Source organism: Triplophysa dalaica, chromosome 18 (genome assembly GCF_015846415.1).
Source record: "Triplophysa dalaica isolate WHDGS20190420 chromosome 18, ASM1584641v1, whole genome shotgun sequence".
NCBI lineage: Eukaryota > Metazoa > Chordata > Actinopteri > Cypriniformes > Nemacheilidae > Triplophysa > Triplophysa dalaica.
This window is the reverse complement of record NC_079559.1, coordinates 9,503,587-9,522,066: the sequence shown is the minus strand read 5'-3', so window position 1 is coordinate 9,522,066 and position 18,480 is coordinate 9,503,587. Positions and strand designations below refer to the sequence as shown.

At 40.4% G+C, this 18,480-nt stretch overlaps 4 protein-coding genes across 5 annotated transcripts in view; 1 reads left to right on the top strand and 3 right to left on the bottom strand.

The window, feature by feature from the left end:
• Positions 1-620: 620 nt before the first annotated feature.
• Positions 621-3,360, bottom strand: LOC130439960 (uncharacterized). Of its 2 annotated transcripts, none has more exons than XM_056772660.1 (3): positions 2,325-3,360; positions 2,132-2,204; positions 621-1,333 (listed from the first exon to the last, which is right to left on the bottom strand). In XM_056772660.1, exons 1-3 carry the CDS (start codon positions 2,391-2,393, stop codon positions 867-869), a joined length of 609 nt encoding a protein of 202 aa, XP_056628638.1. In that variant the 5' UTR covers positions 2,394-3,360; the 3' UTR covers positions 621-866. The 2 variants fall into 2 exon arrangements, with proteins under 2 accessions (XP_056628638.1, XP_056628639.1); XM_056772661.1 differs by having other exon boundaries at positions 2,138-2,204.
• Positions 3,361-3,479: 119 nt separating this feature from the next.
• On the bottom strand, positions 3,480-10,784 carry wdr6 (WD repeat domain 6). Its single transcript, XM_056772609.1, has 7 exons — positions 10,663-10,784; positions 9,314-9,412; positions 5,888-8,552; positions 5,607-5,684; positions 5,067-5,183; positions 4,881-4,975; positions 3,480-4,119 (listed from the first exon to the last, which is right to left on the bottom strand). The coding sequence occupies exons 2-7, from the start codon at positions 9,393-9,395 to the stop codon at positions 3,581-3,583; spliced, it is 3,576 nt and encodes a 1,191-aa protein (XP_056628587.1). The 5' UTR covers positions 9,396-9,412; positions 10,663-10,784; the 3' UTR covers positions 3,480-3,580.
• A 181-nt stretch (positions 10,785-10,965) lies between these two features.
• Positions 10,966-14,720, top strand: LOC130439956 (uncharacterized). The gene is made up of 4 exons (XM_056772656.1): positions 10,966-12,073; positions 12,161-12,266; positions 12,378-12,439; positions 13,165-14,720. Exons 1-4 carry the CDS (start codon positions 11,777-11,779, stop codon positions 13,690-13,692), a joined length of 993 nt encoding a protein of 330 aa, XP_056628634.1. The 5' UTR covers positions 10,966-11,776; the 3' UTR covers positions 13,693-14,720.
• A 304-nt stretch (positions 14,721-15,024) lies between these two features.
• celsr3 (cadherin, EGF LAG seven-pass G-type receptor 3) overlaps positions 15,025-18,480 on the bottom strand; it is a 38,295-nt gene continuing 34,839 nt past the window's right edge. Inside the window, exons 35-37 of the mRNA XM_056772606.1 lie at positions 17,822-18,010; positions 16,868-17,735; positions 15,025-16,724 (exon numbers count right to left, since the gene is read on the bottom strand). Of these exons, the coding sequence (XP_056628584.1) occupies positions 16,697-16,724; positions 16,868-17,735; positions 17,822-18,010 (1,085 nt within the window). The 3' untranslated portion in view covers positions 15,025-16,696. The remainder of the gene's footprint in view (positions 16,725-16,867; positions 17,736-17,821; positions 18,011-18,480) is intronic.

Below are 18,480 nucleotides of genomic sequence, written 5' to 3'. Positions count from 1 at the left end.
CTTTAGTCTATTTGAAATGCTTTATATGTACGTTTGACTGTATGTGCAGAAAAAAAAAACTTCATAAGCAGATTACAGCACCGCAGTACCGTGCACAAGCTTCTTTGTTCTTTTAAAAAAATGCAGAGCACTTCAAAATGTATAGAAGGTTAATATTCAAGCACGAAAGTGGTACACAGCTTAAAGTTGTTCTGTATTTTAAGAATAGTACATTAAATAATGCATGTAAAGGGCTGATGAATACTCTTGTATTTGCAAGTTCACCGACATGATAACACATCAAAGCTCAAACCTGCGCCTGTCAACAGTCTGTGATATGAGCACACGTGACAACAGGTTACTACACGAGTATGAGGGTGTTGAAAGTGCAAATTAAGTTATTATCAAAAAGAACCTTGAAGATATAGTTTTCTTACCTTGTCTGGAGAATGAAATGACAATGCTACGTCTAAACTGAGGATAACTGGCTCATGGTTAAGTGCACATAAACTTAACTGGTCAATAAAACCTCACTCAGTCTGTGTGTCCTTCAATATTTTTATTGTTTATAATTATATACAAATAGTGGGACACAATATTCATAAAGTTTATTTATACAATCAAGTCATACAGGTTTGAAATGACAAGAGGATGAATAAATGATGACTAAATTGTTTTGATCATTTATCATTCAAATTTCGGGGTGAACTGTTCCTTTAACGTTTGTCATTTTTACCATTAAAAATCTTTACAAGCCTCAAACAGGAAATATTTTTTCTTCCAATTTATACATTAACACGAATTAAGATCAAGGTAACAGAATTTGCATGTATTTCGTAAATTTGAATCTAACTAGATTTACTGTGTTATTTCCTCATTACTGAGCGTCAGTACTGAAACTGCTTTAAAAGCACAGTAAGATCTTTGAGTCTCTCTGCTCGGTTCCGTGCAGACTGATGAACCGGCAGCTCAAAAAAAGAAAATGTGAAGCTACGGGAAAAGCTCAGACTTGTGATTTGCCTTAAAGGGGGTAACCTAGGAGGTCTGGGTGGATGTCTTGGCGGGAGGGGCTTACGTTTTACCCTGGCACTCTGCCCATTCTCCAGTTTAGTATTTTTGATTTGAGTAGGGGGTGGTTGGGGCTGGTTCTCCCGTGCACCGACTGGCTTATAAGAGTGAGCAGGAGGAAGGGGAGAAAGTGGAGTGGGGAAACTGGCAAAGGAGGAATCGGAGTGGGAGGAGCCTTCCCAGGGTGCCATGCTGTCGGGGAGGGTGGCGGAGGAGATGGGGGGACGGTCTCGTCTTCTTATTTCGACCTGAGGGGGACCTTGAGGAGTGGATAGAGCGGGCCTCGCTAAAAAAAAGAACATGAAAATACACAAATGACAATTCAGAAACAGCCAGATACAAATGAAATTGCCAAGTCCTTCAACACAATCTTAACACTCCTTATAAGTCTTATTACAAAGATCAATGTTATGACAGCTGCACTACCTGAATTTTCTTGTGTTTGCACTGGCATTGTCTGTTGATAAGCTCGAGTAACGTTGTGCAGACAGAAGAAACAAACACTTCATGCTTGTACGTCAGGAGGTTTGTTCAGTATTTTGTTACATCTGTTTTCCAGTCAAACCGGCTAATATTATAACAATTTCCAAAACAATCTATCAAAAACAAGCTTGTCATGATATTAATATCCTAGAGCTGTTCAATTGTTATGTCAGTCTGTAGGCAGAGCGAGCAAAACATTCGGCACGGGTTCCCTCTAGAATTTCTAATAGGTTTTAAGAATAACAGTTTTCATTCCATGAGTAAAATAATGAATGTGGTTAATACAACTTGAAAAGACTTACCGTCTTGCTCCAGAACATTATAAATTATACAGTGTCATACCTCAAACATGAATTTTTAAACCACTGTAAGTCTTGAGTTACATAAAGACAACCATGACCTCAAGGATATCAATGTATGAGCAGGGGAATCGCACAACCCTTACAGTCTTACTGGTGCGCAAGTTACATTTTGTAAGCCCACAATTCCCCAAAATATATTCCTCTGGTTGGGTAACCACAAACCAAACAGCTTCATTGATTCCATCTAATGTATACAAAAGCAATCTGACATTTGATGTTGGTCGCATGTGATGCATTACCTTTACCTGCAGTTTTGCCACCCGATGAACCAATCAGAGGAAACCTATCTCGTGACATCTTCCCTCCACCGACCTGCATGGACAAATATCAACAAATCATGAACTTGAATGACTGTCACTTAGATGACATTGTATAGCATGCAAATGTAAGGTTATTTGTCTTTGTAAATATAAAATAATGGTCTGGGCTTACTTTCTCAAATTCAGCATTGTTCTTCTTTCGTTTGTGTGGCATTCTGCTGTTCTTCTGCTGCTTGTTCATTAACAAGCTCTGCTCAATCGTGACATCCTTCACCAAAGCTCAAGGAACACCAGGACCTCTTTTACAGGAGAGACCCAACGTCATTTAAAATGAGCACATTTACTGTGCATCGCAGAAGCCTTATCTAAGACAGGTTACAAATTCCTTGGGATTTGAACCCATGACCTTGGTGAGCAGTTAAGCAGCACAACATTCACACAATTCATCATCATTTCCATTACAGGATGGCGTAAGCATCTCCATAGTTATTTCATACTTACCCCTTTTATTTTCACATAAATATTTTTATAATGCGTCACTCCTTTTCACAGCCATTTAATCCAATTTCTCCAATATTAGTCAGATTTAAAAAGAAAAATAATCTTCTTTCACATTCGGTAAATCCTAATAGAGCTTTGCTAGTTTATATCTCTCCGATGTCTTTCTCTCTGGGTTTCATTCGTTCGGCTGTGGATTAAAAGGGGTTGGCCATTGAGCAGCTAAGATGATGAACAAAAGGGAATAGGAGAAGGAGGTGAAATATTTATACTTAGTTACACAGCCAAAGCCCCCCAACACTCGGTGTACCCTCTCTCTCTCTCTCTCTCTCTCATTCACCCACGTGGATATTTACCTGCTGGCCTGGAGCCCAGAAAACACAGAAACATTATACACTTATGAACCCTCCTTTAAGCTTTGGGCCACATACATTAATAAACACAAGCACGTGCAAGATCATATATAATAAAAATTAAACCTTTTTACACACCTGTATTATTCTTTATTATAATTAAAACCTAATTGGTAATACTAAATGGTAGTATGGGCTGGATCGCATTCAACCAACATGTCTTGAAGGAATGTACACTTGTTGACTGCTTTTCTTCACTACTTGGACCAACTCCAAATGAAAAAATTATACATATTTGTACAAGTGTCAAGATCTAGCAGATCAGGTTTACATAAGCATCAGCCAGGTGTCCAAACATATCAGTTGGGACTTTCACTGAGCCATTTGCCATGTTGAAATGTGTGAGGACCTCACAAGATACACACACAAAAAATCCCTTTCAGCACTGAAGTTAACAACAGAAAATGTTACATGTACACATTAATTAAAAGCTTTTATTTGAAAAACTTTACAGTTAAAACTCTTTGGTATCTTAATTTATAAATATGCAATGTAAATTAAAGCCCTTATGAAGTCTTCAAGAAACCATCACTTTCCTTCTCTCATCACCTTTTTGCCTCACATCGTTATTCTGTTTATCCATATCTCCCTGTGTTAACTTAAACAGCTGCAATCCCTGTCCACATACAACAACCCAGGCTCCTCCCCCTGATCCAGCATCTAACCACGCCCACAAACCAGCAGCATCTGCAGTGTGTGAGAACAGCACCTTCTGTGGGTCCATCAGTCCATCACTGCTCACACTCCACAAACACATGCGCTGGTCGGGTGAGGTTGAAACCAGCAAGTCAGGGCTTATCGAACACAACCCGGTAAGGGGGGAAGAGTGTGCTAAGGGGACTGACCAATGAGAACGCAGCTGTAAAGACACGCCTCCATTTTCCTGCTGTTCTTGCTTTACTATGATATGCAGCAAAGATAGCTGTCCATCATCTCCACCACTGGCCAATGAGATGAGATTTTCTTCTCTTTGTCCAGGGACTCTCAACTGTGATAAGGCAAGAGTATTGACTCCACTTTGGTGAACAGGTATGGAAAAGAATGGGGCAGGTGGACCTAATGCACACAGAAATAGAATAAATCATTATTAGCATATAGAAGGTATCAAACAATGTTATTATAGTTCAGTAAAACTATTATAAATGTATTTTAATTAAATAATAATTCAAATATTGACACAAATATTATTTGAAAAACTAAATGATAATAACAAATAAATAATAAATCACAAACGCACATAACAAAGTTTATTAAAAAATATACTAAAATATTACATTAAAACTAAAAATATTAAAATAAAAGCTCATTTGAAAGACGAATAAAACTGAGAACAAAACTATAATAACCCTGGTATCGAAGCCACTGGACGTATAATTTCAAACAAGACATATGATGTAAATTTTCTTTTAATGGGATTAATGCTCTAAACCAAAGTCCATTTACGGAAGTTGTGCTACTTGGCGGCCATGTTTGCAACGCCTCTGGGCAGCTATTTACGTCATAGCAAGTCCACAGTCCTATCTATTTGAATGGGGGAAGTCACATATTTCTAAAATTGCTAACAAAAATCCAAATTGAACAGCATATTTCCACTCGATAATTAAATATGACATGAACTGTATAATAACTTAAGTTTGCTAAACCTAAATTGCGCAACAAATAACCTTTTTCAAGGTCGCTTGAATATTTTTTTATTATTAAAGCCAAAAGACACATACAAGAACATCACATCCTCACATAAATGAATCTTACAAAAATGAAATAAAAATAACTACTAAATTAAAAAGTGGTTATGGTCTGGTATGTGTATGACTCACCCTGCCAGCTGACTCTGGCCTTACTGTTCAAAACTGCTGTTAAATCCCACACAGATATACAACCATCTGTAGTGCCACTGAACAGCAACAAAAGCCTGAGAAAGAGAGAAAATATGTGTACGAAATTAAAATATGGAATCATAAAATGTTAATTAAAAGTATTTGATAAATACAGTGTTTTCTCACTCTTTGCCCTGGGAGTCCTTCAGCATGTGTGCAGTGACGCTGAGCACACACCTCTGATGATAAAAACATTCCCATAGCATCTCAATTCTTCTGTTGCTCTCAGTCACACTGAACAGCCTAAAAAACAACACAACATTTTAAAGTAAACACGTATGTTTTCTATTTAAAACTAAACACTAAAATTTTCATTCATATTAGTGGTGTCACAAAATACCATTATTGACAAGAACTATGGCATTAATAACTGATGGCTGACATCATGTTGACACATTACCAATATGATTATCATAAACAATTCAGTGTTAGTTTATGGTCGACACTTCAACATAGCAGATGACAGTCTGCTTCCCTACAAGAGTGTTATTCTTTGGCCAAAAAACACAAAATAAACAAAATGAACGACGATTTGACAGATAGCATAATTGATTTATTTTATTTCAATAGGTACAACAATAAAATTGTTACAGTGAATTATTTTGGCCAGAATAATCGTGAAAATCTGATAATGTGACGACCTTAATATCACAAAAATCAAAGCACCTTACTGCACCATCACTACAGCCCAGAGCTAGGAGGACACATTCATTCCCGTCATGCACCACAGCCATAGACATGTACCTGCAAAAATGAAAAAGCATTTACTATTTGCTCTTTTACAAGAACACAACCACAGTGAGGTTTACACCGCAATTGGGTAAGTTAGCTTTGTCTGACCTCTAGTGGTCAGTAGCATTTTGCAAGAAACCTTTTCTGTGACAAAACTGTCTCTCGTGTGACAAAAATGACTTAAAGTTAGAGTATTAGTATAAACGTTTACACACCTAGTCTCAGGATCCATTTTGACAGTCTTGTGTCGGTTCCGCTTCCGTTCCCACTGCTCATCCAATCGATGCCCTGCTATCTGAGTCACCTGACAGACTGGCTGATCCCGCAGCTCATCCAGACGAACCAGAATCCTATAACATTGCAGCTGGGCCCGTCCTCCTGCCGAGAACACCATAAACGAGAGGGCTGAGGTGCTCTCATCCATCCCACTTTCATTCACTTCTCCTCTTTTGACAGTAGCCAGCGTGCGAACATTCGAGATGTGGTCCGTCAGAACAGCAAGCACCTTCACAGTTCCACTCTGCGGTTTAATGGCAAGTACACTTACTATGGTATCCTCCCCACCAGTAACAAAAACTTCCCAAAGTTCTGTTGATGTGTTTGTGAGACAACCAAGTCGATTGACACATCCGATACCTCTTCCATGAAACCCCTCCTTCAGCGTGTGTCCATTCAAATTGGCTTCTGTCGACGCTAGTGAACGAGACGCGATGACGGCTCCATGTTTGATGAACACTAGGGTGCCCTGTACGAGCGTGTGTGGCTGAGGGTGTATGTGGGTGTGTGTCGGGAGTCTGTACACCCAGGATCGATGGCCTCCTCCGCAGGAAACCGATAAGAGTTTCTCTTGTCTGTGTGGGTCCCATATAACAAAGTTTATGGAGTGGAAGCCAACCATGACGAAGCGAGCCTCAGTGATACTTTCATTATGTGTTACCTCCTCCCGCTCCTCAACCCTTTCAATCGTCTCTTCTAGTTCTGGTCTGTGAGAGTTCAGAAACAGAACCTTCTCCAGCCAGTCCATTCCTCTGCAGGCTCGCTGAATTCGACGGACGGTCAGAACCTTTTCTTCAATAGTTAGTATTCGTACACATCCATCTCGACCTGTAGTGTAACACACACCCTGATGCTCACACACAGAGGTCACACCCTGCTTTCCATGGACACCGAAGAGGGTGCTGATGGGAGACAGAGGGTCAATGTTTTCCTTTACATTAAATGTATTTTCAGTCTTGTTTGGTTTTTCTTGCTCTGCTCTCTGTTGCCTGTTCTCTGTCTCTGTATCTTTCAAGTCTTTATTTCTTTGGTCATTTCTCTCCGTTTCAATGTAGAGCAGCAGTGACCCTCGGCGGTCACCACACAGGTACAACCCCTCTTTGTGTGATAGAGCAACGGCAGCGGTCAGCCAGCGCTTGGCACAAGGTGGTAGCAGAAAGGGAGGAAGTATTTTCTTCTCTATTTGCAGGCCTGTTTCACTTTCTAACACTGTTACTTTCCACCTATACACCGTCCCTTCAGAGCCCGATGCGAGTAGACACAAACCCTCACACCCGTCAAACACACTCTTTACCCAAAGCACAGAGTGAACTTTACCGTGACCAGCTTTAAGCAGCACACCCACATCTGGCTGTCCCACAGGGAAAACCTGGACACCTCCGTTGAGATTACCCACAGCACAAACCCACACAACAGAACTGGACTTCTGGATACTTGTGACCTCCATTACACAATACGAATGGAAGTCAACTCCCCCTTGCCAAATGCCATCCCAACTTTGACTTTGATAGACACACACCTCTCCCTGATCAGTACAGACTAGTGTTTTCACATCTGCACCTTCACCCACTAATCTGATCACTTTAGGGCAACCTCGTGCTTTGAACCCCAGATCCACCTGAGCTTCTTCTTCGTCTTTCTTATTCTCTTGCGCCACTCTCCACACTCTTATCTCTCCATCAGCCCCCCCAGTTGCGACCCACCCCCCTCCACAGCTCATGTTGCCCTCGCTGATAGCCAGTGCCCTCACCCCACCTGACCTATGCCCTCTAAAAGTACGTCCCACCTTGCCTTCGCCTTCCCATTCCCAGAGCAAGCATGCTCCATCTTCCCCAGCGCTGAACACACGGGTGGGTGTAAGCCTGACACAGAACACCCGGGCCTGGTGTCCGTACAGCACCCGCAGACATGTGGGCAATTCCTCTCCGCATCCAGCATCTCCCCCAAGCGAGCCAACATTCCACACGCGAACACTGCGGTCATCCGAGGCTGATGCCAGCCATCCGGGCTTTTGGAGGTAGCAGAGATTAAAAATGACTCCACTGTGGCCCAGCAAACGTCTCTCTACTTGGGATTGGCCATCAGGTTTGGTTCCTCTGGGTCTCCAAAGCACCAGCTGGTTAAAAACAGTCCCGCCCACCAAAACTAAAGAATCCCACTTTGAGCCAATTATAAGTGAAGAGTAGAGAAGGCAGGTCTCCACACAAGAGTAGAAGGAAAGAACGTTACCGGATTCTGCCTCAAGGAGCAGCAGGGCATTGTGAGCCAAGGATACAGCCATAAGTGTGTGGGGATCTCCTTCCAACCAATGAATGTCTAGCACCCAATCTTGCAGCTCAAATAGAGGGCCAGATGGCTTCAGGCACTGCCCTTGAGAGCTGAAGGTGATGAGACGCACACCTTTACCTCCAAAAACAATCAGCCGTTCTTCCTCGTTCCAAACAGAACCTTCAGATGAAATGATGATGTTGGGTTGTCTTTCTTCAGATTGCGGTTTCTTTCTAGGTCTTATACCATGGATACGGAAGTTCTGGAGAACATTCAAAGACGCACATTTTGTAGGTGATGTTTGAAGACTGTACACAGACAAGATTGGTCCTTCACCTGAAAAGAAGAGCCAAAAAGAATTCATCATACAAAAGATTGTATTATTACAAAATAGCTCACAGGTAAATTAAGGTCTTTTAAAGATGTGGATATTAAAATGTGGTGGTTACATGAAATAACAACCGAGAATAAACAAAATCTGTGCGTGTACTATAAACAAATGGTTATAAGTATTCTATGTTTGGAAAACTGCCACATCCTGTAGGTTTATAAAACTTTTAAGATTAACCACAATGTTAGTCAACCATAATGCTACTAGTGAACCGGAGTCAGTGTCACACCAGAGTTCATTTAACTGTAATATATAGTATCTCACAGAAGTGAGTACACCCCTCACATTTTTGTAAATATTTTAGTAAATCTTTTCATGTGACAACACTGAAGAAATGAAACTTTGCTACAATGTAAAGTAGTGAGTCTACAGCTTGTATAATTTGCTGTCCCCTCAAAATAACTGAGCACACAGCCATTAATGTCTAAAACCGCTGGCAAAAAAAGTAAGTACATCATTAAGAAAAAATGTCCAAGTTGTGCCGAATTGGCCATTTTCTCTCCCCGGTGTCATGTGATTTGTTAGTGTTATAAGGCCTCAGGTGTGAATGGGGAGCAGGTGTGTTAAATTTGGTGTTATCGTCTTCACTCTCTGCTGGTTGCGGAGAGGAATTGGCCACATGTCTGCGGGTGCTGTACATGAAAATATTTTCAAAAATGTGAGGGGTGTGATCACTTCTGTGACTTATTTTTTAAGTGTCAATCACCTGTCAGCAGGAATTCATCGCCCAGAAACTCCAGCGCAGTAACAGAGGCAACAAGCACAGCAGACTCCCCAGAGAATGCCATTTAATACAGGGGAGACCCTAACACAAACATTACCCAAAACATATTTAGTTATACAATGCTGTAACATTAATTCTTCTTATTTTTCTGATGTTTGATTGCATATAATTTCATTTCATATGTGGCCCCCTGGGTCCATCTTGGTGCCTCCAGTTCGCGAACCACTGCTTTAAAGTCGCCATGAAATTAAACAGGAAAATTATAAGTGTTTTACGCACTCTTGCAATGATTATTATTAATGATTAATCTGTCCACACCATTTTCTTTTCAATTCATGTATTCTTGTAATCTCTAATCAAACACATTAACCACATCTCCCCCTTTCAACAACAACTATTCTTCACCAACAAAAAAGAGGTAGGACTAAACTGACTGTCCATTGTCCAGTCATTTGTAGCGTTCGCCAGGCTCAACTTACAACAAACCAATCAGAAAGGGAAGAGCAAAAGACAGCCCTACCCTACAGCTTTTTCTAATTTCAGAAGCCATTTCACTCGGATATACATAAAAATAGCGTTTCATGATGACTTACAGACAGAAGCATATCTTTCAAATAAATAAACCTAAATTAATAAACACACCTCTGCTGAAAAAAATATGTTTTCATTTACTAACACTGTTTACTGTCAAAACCTAAACAGTGTGTTTAGCCCTATTCTAATAAGATTTATGGGAATTCTATTGGTTCTCATTTGCCCCATAACATCCCACAATATAACATTACCAGCAGAGACACTACAGTTTCTATTAAAACCTATAAAGGTTCCATTATAACCATTAAATAAGAGATAGGGATAGAGAAAGATATTTGGAAGAATGTTTATAGCAGGAACAATTAAATTGTAGTCAAATCGAAAAATGTATGATTCCAGATGTTAAAATACATCACTTGTGTTCAACAGACCATATGGCAGTGGATGATGTCCCAGAACTGAAAATTTCTTACATTCTTTCAAACATATTTCTTTGTATTCAACAGAACAAATACATTTTAACAGCTCTGAAACAATCTGAGGGTGAGTAAATGATTCATTTTAGGGTGAACTAACGTAATCCATTAGAATGGTTGCTTGTATATTTTTTCAGCAGTGACTGTTCGTTTAAATGAAATACTTTAAATGACATCAGTGCAGAAATCCATTATCAGACACATTAAGCGTTTATCTATAAAGAAAGTAATTTAAACAAGCCTGTACTAAACCTAATCTATCTAGTCCTCTGATTCTGCCCGTTTGTCTTTATAACACAATCGTAAACAAGTTCAGTTCACCTCACGTCCTCACTGTAGAGATCGTGACTTTATTCGGGATCAAATTAAAGATAATATTTTGTATCTTTTTCTCACGCAAGGTCCTGCGTGTTTAGTTGCTCAGACGCATGTTGTGTTCTCGCTTCCTCGTTGACATCGCGCATCGTCCAATCGCATCTTACTATACTGCACACGCTGCACCATAACTCTTAACTATTGGACGAAATGATCAGCGCTCTCTCTGCTGCTAAACTCTGACATTTGTGCATCTTGCCTGATGCATAAACCATATGTCTACAGTAGAACTCAAGAGAATTGTATACCAATCATATGAAATGCACAGACTATTGAACTGCCAATTTTATACGCCCGGAGCGTCATTTTGCGCATGTGTCTCCTGTCTGTTGTTTAAAATGTATACGGACCGCTAAAACCCGGGGGGGTTGGGGATTTAAGTATATTTTCGGAATAAAACCTTCAGAATCATGATTGCATGTAAGTAGGTAAAATAAAATAATAAATAAAACAATATTTGCAAATATTTGTAAATGCAAAGGAGAAGCAGCGTTAATGATCTCGAGCTCTGGTCTAGACCGCATCTCGGGTTGACTGCTCAAGTGCGATGCTCGGGTTTAGCGCTCTGAATGGGGAGAATATTACTGAAATGAACCCATTAACATCTGCTTTACTTATTATGTTACTTTAAACTAATTTAAGGATTTGTGTTCGTGCGTTGAATTTCTTGCGTTTAACAAAAGCGCAGTTGTACGTGTGTGATTTAATATTCTTGATGGATAGTGATCGGAGCCAGCACAGGCTTTGTTCCCTCATGAATTCCTTCGAGAGGTGGAGCAGACTTGGATGGTCCGAGCAATTATCGGAGGATTCTTGAAAATGTGCCTCATTTTTGCTTTCTGACCGCTAAAATACATGTGACACACATGCGTGACCCAGATGGACTTGAAATTGTAACAAACCGTGACTGTTCTTTTAAAAAAAACTATGTCTTCTTTATAAATGACATAAAGATTTTTAAATAAGTTGAATACATTAAATTACCCAAATACCTCAATGTAAGCCTTAGTGTGCATAGGCTACACATCATCTCACAATCACAAACTAGGTGCTTATCACTATGACATACCGCATGCCAAACTTCACCTTGGAGCAGAAGCTGTTCCTGCTAAGGAGAATTCATGCGGTGGTGGACACAGTTCAGGATTTTCGGAAGGACACCAACACCACTGTGCACCGGAACGCTGTGTGGGCAGAGCTGGCTCAGGCCTTTAATACAGCATTCCCTAATCGACCACCCAGCAGCATTGGGTCCCTGAAGACACTGTGGAAGCGGCTGAAGGTGGAATGTCGTGTGGCTCTTCAGAAACGACAGGAGCAGCAGGCCGCTGGGCTTCCTGTGTCCACACTTACTCAGGTGAATGTGTGCTCGTAATTCTGTGAGATTTAAGAATTCTTGTCGCTTTCCAAACATCATCTGTTGTTTGTCTCGGGTGCTTGGCAGGTGCAGAGACAAGTGATTGCTCTGGTTCCAAACCTGACCTCCTGTCTGGAAGAGATAGATGGAGACGACAGCATTGCCTCGGGTAGGAGCGGATCACCTGGAGCAGGTAATTTAAAATCATGTGATCTATGTTGCAGGGAAGAAACTACTGTTCTTCCCATCTGTCATTGCTGTATTTATAGAAAGGAGATTAATTTACTCTTTTTCTCACCTGTAGTGAAAGGGTTCTTGGGCACTACTGGAAGTGAACATGAGGATCCTAAGCACGGTCAAAATAATGTAAGAATGTTTTTTTTTTATGAGATAGTTGGAGCAAATATGGGAGTAAACTTCATGAAAATGTATTTTATTATATATCTGGTCCCGGATCCTTATTGGTCAATACCGCACAATATAGTAATATACTATAGCTATACTGCCAAAAACCTATAGAGGGTATGGATGTGTTGTTACTTTACCACGTGATCACAACCCTGTGGGTGGCAAAACACTCAGGGACAATATCAGGAAACGCAATTATGCGCTACATTACAGTGTCCAGAAACCCATGCCTCCTTTGGAAGTCGTAAGGAAGTCATAAGGATCACCGTCGAGTCCGTCTGCTTGTTATTTCAGCAAATAATTGCATGTTTTAGTCCCGGTTTCTTTGTTTCTCCTAATCATTTTGCTGTGTGTTTTGCCAACCAGGACGTGTCCCAAATGTTCACTGAGGAAAGTGACGTCAATTCATACACTCTATTCATTATTTTACATGATTCATTATTACCTTTTTGTGAAGTATCTCATGTTAGAATTGAGAATGTTATTTGCAAACTTCCTATTTAAACAGGAAGTAGACATTAAATCTGGTCCTGGATGCTAATTGGTCAATATTGCACAACATAATATTGTTTAGTGTAGCTATGATGCAAAACCCCTATTCTTTATTAAACATTATTTTTATTTCCTCTTAGTATCCCATGACAGGAGTGAGGATGTGATTTGCAAACTTCCTTTTTTAACAGGAAGCAGACAGCAAGGAGAACTTAGCCATTGACCTTGGCCTGGCGTCACGTACCCAGCCACCAGTTAACTCTGGGATTCCCCCTGGCCCTGCCTCCTCTCCACCCCTCCCCAAACGTTTCCGGTCACGTTCCAGATCCAGTTATCCCATTCTCCTCTATCCCAACCATGCCGGAAGCACCTCAGGCTCGGCATCAAGGAGTCAGGCATTAAACTCTGACACCGTACACAGAGATTTTCCAGTTTCACGTGTCCCTGCAGGAGGATCAGCTGAGAACTTATCAACAGTACCAGATTCCATAAAATGGGAGGCTCGCAGACAGGAACTGTTTGAACTGGAGCATCAGCAGACAATGAGCCTGTTGCTCCTGCAGCAGTGTGTGTGGGAGGAGAAGAGAAAAGCTGTGAAACAGAAAGAGAAAGCCGCACAGGCCAAAAAGAGATATTATCAAGCAAAACTACTGAAGATGGGTGCAGAAATTCCGCTCTCGAGCACCGACAGTGAGGACGATGACCATCCACAGATTTGAACAATGATGTTTATGACATCTTAGCTCTATCAACTTTCCTTTGGAAAGTTTTTTTAGCTTTTGCTAAAAAAAGCTAAACAATAGCTTTGTTTATTTACAAAACAATAATTTTGTACTTTAGGGATGTACTGTTAAAAATTCTGTTGTGTATTTCTGTATCCACATCCTTAAAACAAATAACATTTTCTTGAGAGAAATCTTTCTTGAGATTGTTTTTCTGGCGCTTTGGAATTTTATTTTTTATCTTTTGCAAAGAATCTCAACAGATTTCACAATGTGGTAAGGAAAAAAACTCATTATAGTAAACGGTTCAGTTATTTTTACTGGCAAACTAGTCAAAGAGAAAGAATGCCAGTGTTTTATCAGACGGAGGGTAAATCAGGTGCTTTAAAGGTTAAATTTCTCTTCTTGTCCACCCTCTCATCAATACTTCATCAATACATCTGTCAGTCAGAATTTCATTGAGGAGTTGCTCACATTAAATCTTAATTTACATATGAGGAGCAATTTTTATTTAATTTTAATGATCTGCAATATTAATGATTTAACATTAATTTAATGCTTAATTCTGGATTTAACTAAAGACGGATTATGGTCCTGCAAGGCCCCCTTGCGAGCTTGTGATGTTTAAATTGGAATTATACTGTAAATATCAATAAGCATTGCAATTAAAGTCACAATTGCAAAAACAAAATGATCATGACAAAAACGGTCAAAAGATGTTTAAAAGACACTTTTGATTTTGAAAAGAGGTCAGAAACAGATAATTTGTAATTCACAAGAATCAGGGGGACTTTGAAGGTCCATAATCCATTCTTGGTTTAAACACCTCTAAGAATAGTTTCTTCAGGAACAACTTTTGACTTAGTTTATTAGAAATCATTCACTATGTAGATTTATCAGGTAAATAAATGCTGCTCATTGTTTACTTTCTACTGTTGTACTGGTTGAATTGAAGTATTGTTTGTTTTCACCTCTTAGTGTTGAGATGGATAGAACATTCACAACAGGGCTGTGATCAGTAATGAGTATTAAAGGTATAGTTCACCCCAAAAATTTGTGTCATTTTAGAATGTCCGAAAGCTTTGTGTGAGGAACAGAGCTATTTTTTTAAGAACGTAGTAGTGTGGATATGGGGTTGTGTAGATCACTTACACAAAATGTGAAATTAAATTTAAACTAGGTGAGAACAAAACTATATTACATTGTATGTAACTTCATTTAATAACATGCCATTCAAAAAAGTGTCATATTGAACTTCTGTCCTCCCCCGTCATGAATATTTGTGGTAAAAAGAGAAATCAGGAGCCTGGAATCAATTAACTCCTTTATTGACCAATGGGTCTCTGGTCTCAACTCCCATTGGTAGCAGATTTTTTTCAAACCCCGTAATAAATAGGATACAACATGTCCGATAATAAACATGTTGACCAATTATACATTCTCCGTTTTCTCACCCACCAATCATGTTCCACCTCTCTCTTTCTCTCTCTCTGAGCACATCTGTTTTTGTTAACAGAAGAGGAGGGGGCTTATCAGACAAAACATGTACAAAAGTTTCACACAAAAAAAAACATTTTGAACACATGAAAACTCGCTCTTATAAAAACAAAACTCATACACACACTTCAAACACTCCAGAAAGGAATATGGCTAAGAAAAACCAACATAATAAATATTACTAAATAAAATAAATTAATTTCATGTCTGTACAAGATAAAGTTATGCAATAATAAATAAACTATCAAAAGATGATTTAAAAAATCCTGGAGCACTTCTTCACAGGTAAGAGGTATAAAAGGATGACATAGGGCACTCTTTTTTTTGGCAAAAACTCATGATAATACTGTTAAAGACAGAAAAAATAGTCACATGAAGCATGATTTTCCTTTTAAACAGGAGCCTGACATGATCCGTGATGATGTTATCTCATTGACTGCATTTCAGCATGTTTCTTTCCCTGAAGCACCAAGATTATTCAATACTTCACAGAAATTTCAATGACATTTAGATATGCTCTCTTTGTTAAAAGAATGGATTAAATAGGATCTCATGAATAGCTGGAATCAGCAGCCTTTCCTCAAGCAATATTTGCGATAAGCCTGGTTATGAAATTTGATTATGCTAATAAGATTTGAATATGCTTGTAGGCTACTTAAAAATATATCCATTCATTAATGTCTCTTCACACAGCTATAACCAACTCCAATGTGTGCCTCTGAGGTCTGAGGAATGTATTTTTACACTTTCTAAACCAAATGCCTCACATATTCAATCTCATATAGGCGAATATTGGAGTTTGTTTAAGCAATGTGTTTAGATCAACACAAAAACTTTTCAATCAAGTCACATGTCTCAAAACATAATCTCTTGACTGACAATCATTACGGTCCAATCATATCTTTTGTTTCATAATTCCTTTTAATTACAGTCACAGTCTCTGGATTTTCCCACCAATCCAAAGGGCCAGTCGCTCATTTACATATACTAATCCTTTTCCATGGATGTTTTTACGGTCATGTCTGTCAGTGGGCGTGGCTTATGTTGCATAAACACAAAGTTGGAGAACAAGGATTGGAATGAGGATGTTGAGGACTGTTTTGGTTGCGATGGGTTTCAAAATGTTTTTGATTCTACCCACTTAAACACATATCCACACAGTCTTCAAAAACATCACTACAGATTTTCTTCTTTGATCTTTGTTGAAAAAGATACAAAAAGTATAAAAAGGTATTATGTACAGTTTGTTTCTCTCCAGTCATCTCAGCTCAGTGTCTGAAATCTGAGGTTTGCAGTTTGGATAAAGGATAAGCATAGAAATCATCACCTTCCCTTTGTGTTTTGGATTTTCAGGGTGATATCTCAAGCCCTTGATGAACAACTTCACTCTCAAGTCTAAAGTTTTCCCAGGGTGAAGCAAGGAGTCCCGAAATGCTCCAGTTGGCTGTCTTTGATCCTCTTCAGCCCATCAGCAGAAATGCATTGTGGGGCTGTGAGGGCATCATCAAGATTGTCCATCACTTCTGTTAACTCTAAACAGAAAGAAACAGAGTCAATAACATTATGTTTATGTTATAACATTATTGTTAAGTTAAGAAAAGAAAAGAAGTATTTTCACAGGTAGACCCCGATATAAATGGACATACAGTGAGGCGAAAAAGGGGACTGGACTTACTCAGAGTCAGGTGACACTCCAGAGATGCTCTGAGAGGTTACAGAGAGAGGAGGCGGGGAAGGGGAGGGGCCTGCTGAGATTGGGTTAGGAGGCGGGGTTAAGACAGAGGAGCTGAAGGAGGCAAGTATAGAGGAGAGGATATCCAGATGTTCGCTAGAAGGTGGGCGACTAGACGGAGCTCCTGGTGCAGCTGCGGATGAAGGGTACCTACATGGGGGAGCCGAGTCTATGCGCCCACGACGAGAGGGCAGGGTCTCTTGGGGCTCCTCTGTGATTGGTGGAGGGGGTGAAGAGGGTGGGTGTGGCTCGGGGTGTGAGAGCTGTCGAGGTGGCAGGCTTCTCAACCACTCCCTGCATGGTTGCGCTCCGCCGTTCGGCTCCAGCTGCTCCCGAGACCGACTGCTCATGAGAGCTCCTCCAAGGTGTTCTCTAGAGGCCTGTTGCCTTGTTAGATTGTTGAGCTGTGTTCTCGAACCACTTAAAGACCCCTCCGCCCCCATTAAACCTGTAAGGCCACCCCTAGCCATCAGATCCTCCCTGGAGCCATGGATGCTGTGAACAGGGCCCAGCCTCTCTCTGGATCCACCCAGGTGTTCGGCGCCGAGCTCGCGTCGCCGTGGCAACAGGTCAAGATTTTCACGGGAGCGCTGGCGTCTGGCAAGCGAATCCAGGTGTTCGCGGGACGAGTATCGGGAAGCGGGTTGGGACAGGGAACCGGTGCCAGAATACATACGGCCGTAGGAGGCGGCCGGGACGCCCCGATGACCCAACGTGGAGGTCCTGTACCAAGACATCTCGCTGGGAGCACGACCCACGGCAGAGAGACCTTGCAGAGCAGGTGGGCAGCCCAGACGATTCTTTAGGATTCCTGCGGAAAAACAAAATGTTTAGGATTACTGTGAATTGTTAGCTAAATATGTTTGAATATGTTAAGATACATAAAATTAATCTTACCCTTGCGGTGTCTGTGTGTAAGTCCGTTTTCATCCCCGCTGGTCAGCGCTGCTTCCTGCTGGTTATTATTAGCTGCATCCTTGCTGTAGTCTCCACCCAGGCGGCGCTCGGAGCCCCATTTCTGTAGCGAGTGAGCCTCACACCCCTCCAGCGCTGGCCAATAGGAGAGCAGATCATTGCCATCCAGATCTGACACATAAACAGTTCCATACACAAACAGTTGGGTATCACAAAAGCCAAAGCTGTTGCAGTTCATGGCATCAATACCGAAAACAATGCAAGGGTAACTCATACAAGGGACAGTTCACCCAAAAATGTCATCAGTTACTCACCCTCGAGTTCTTCCAAATCTGTATAAAAATGTCTTTGTTCTGATGAACACAAGAAAGATATTTGGACAAATTTTTCTAACCAAACAGATCTTGGACACCATTGACTACCAAAATAAACTGGTAGTCAACAATCGCCCCTAACTGTTTGCTTTGCGACATTCTTCTAAATATCTTATTTTGTGTTCAACAGAATAAAGAAATGTATAAAGCTATTATTCATGCAATGGTAGTCAATGGTGGGCATGACATATAAAATGCTTACAACTTAAGGTGATATTTCGCCCCAAAATGAAAATGTCATCATTTACTCACCCTCTTGTCAATTCA

Excerpts from the sequence above, each read along its gene's own strand:
- LOC130439960 (XM_056772660.1), bottom strand. The coding sequence starts at position 2,393 with ATGAACAAGCAGCAGAAGAACAGCAGAATGCCACACAAACGAAAGAAG. Across the intron at positions 2,205-2,324 it reads ACAATGCTGAATTTGAGAAA|GTCGGTGGAGGGAAGATGTC; the intron begins GTAAGCCCAGAC and ends TTGTCCATGCAG. Across the intron at positions 1,334-2,131 it reads TGGCAAAACTGCAGGTAAAG|CGAGGCCCGCTCTATCCACT; the intron begins GTAATGCATCAC and ends TCTTTTTTTTAG.
- wdr6 (XM_056772609.1), bottom strand. The coding sequence starts at position 9,395 with ATGGCATTCTCTGGGGAGTCTGCTGTGCTTGTTGCCTCTGTTACTGCG. Across the intron at positions 8,553-9,313 it reads CGATGAATTCCTGCTGACAG|GTGAAGGACCAATCTTGTCT; the intron begins GTGATTGACACT and ends TCTTCTTTTCAG. Across the intron at positions 5,685-5,887 it reads AAAATGGATCCTGAGACTAG|GTACATGTCTATGGCTGTGG; the intron begins GTGTGTAAACGT and ends TCATTTTTGCAG.
- LOC130439956 (XM_056772656.1), top strand. The coding sequence starts at position 11,777 with ATGACATACCGCATGCCAAACTTCACCTTGGAGCAGAAGCTGTTCCTG. Across the intron at positions 12,074-12,160 it reads CTGTGTCCACACTTACTCAG|GTGCAGAGACAAGTGATTGC; the intron begins GTGAATGTGTGC and ends GGTGCTTGGCAG. Across the intron at positions 12,267-12,377 it reads GAGCGGATCACCTGGAGCAG|TGAAAGGGTTCTTGGGCACT; the intron begins GTAATTTAAAAT and ends TCTCACCTGTAG.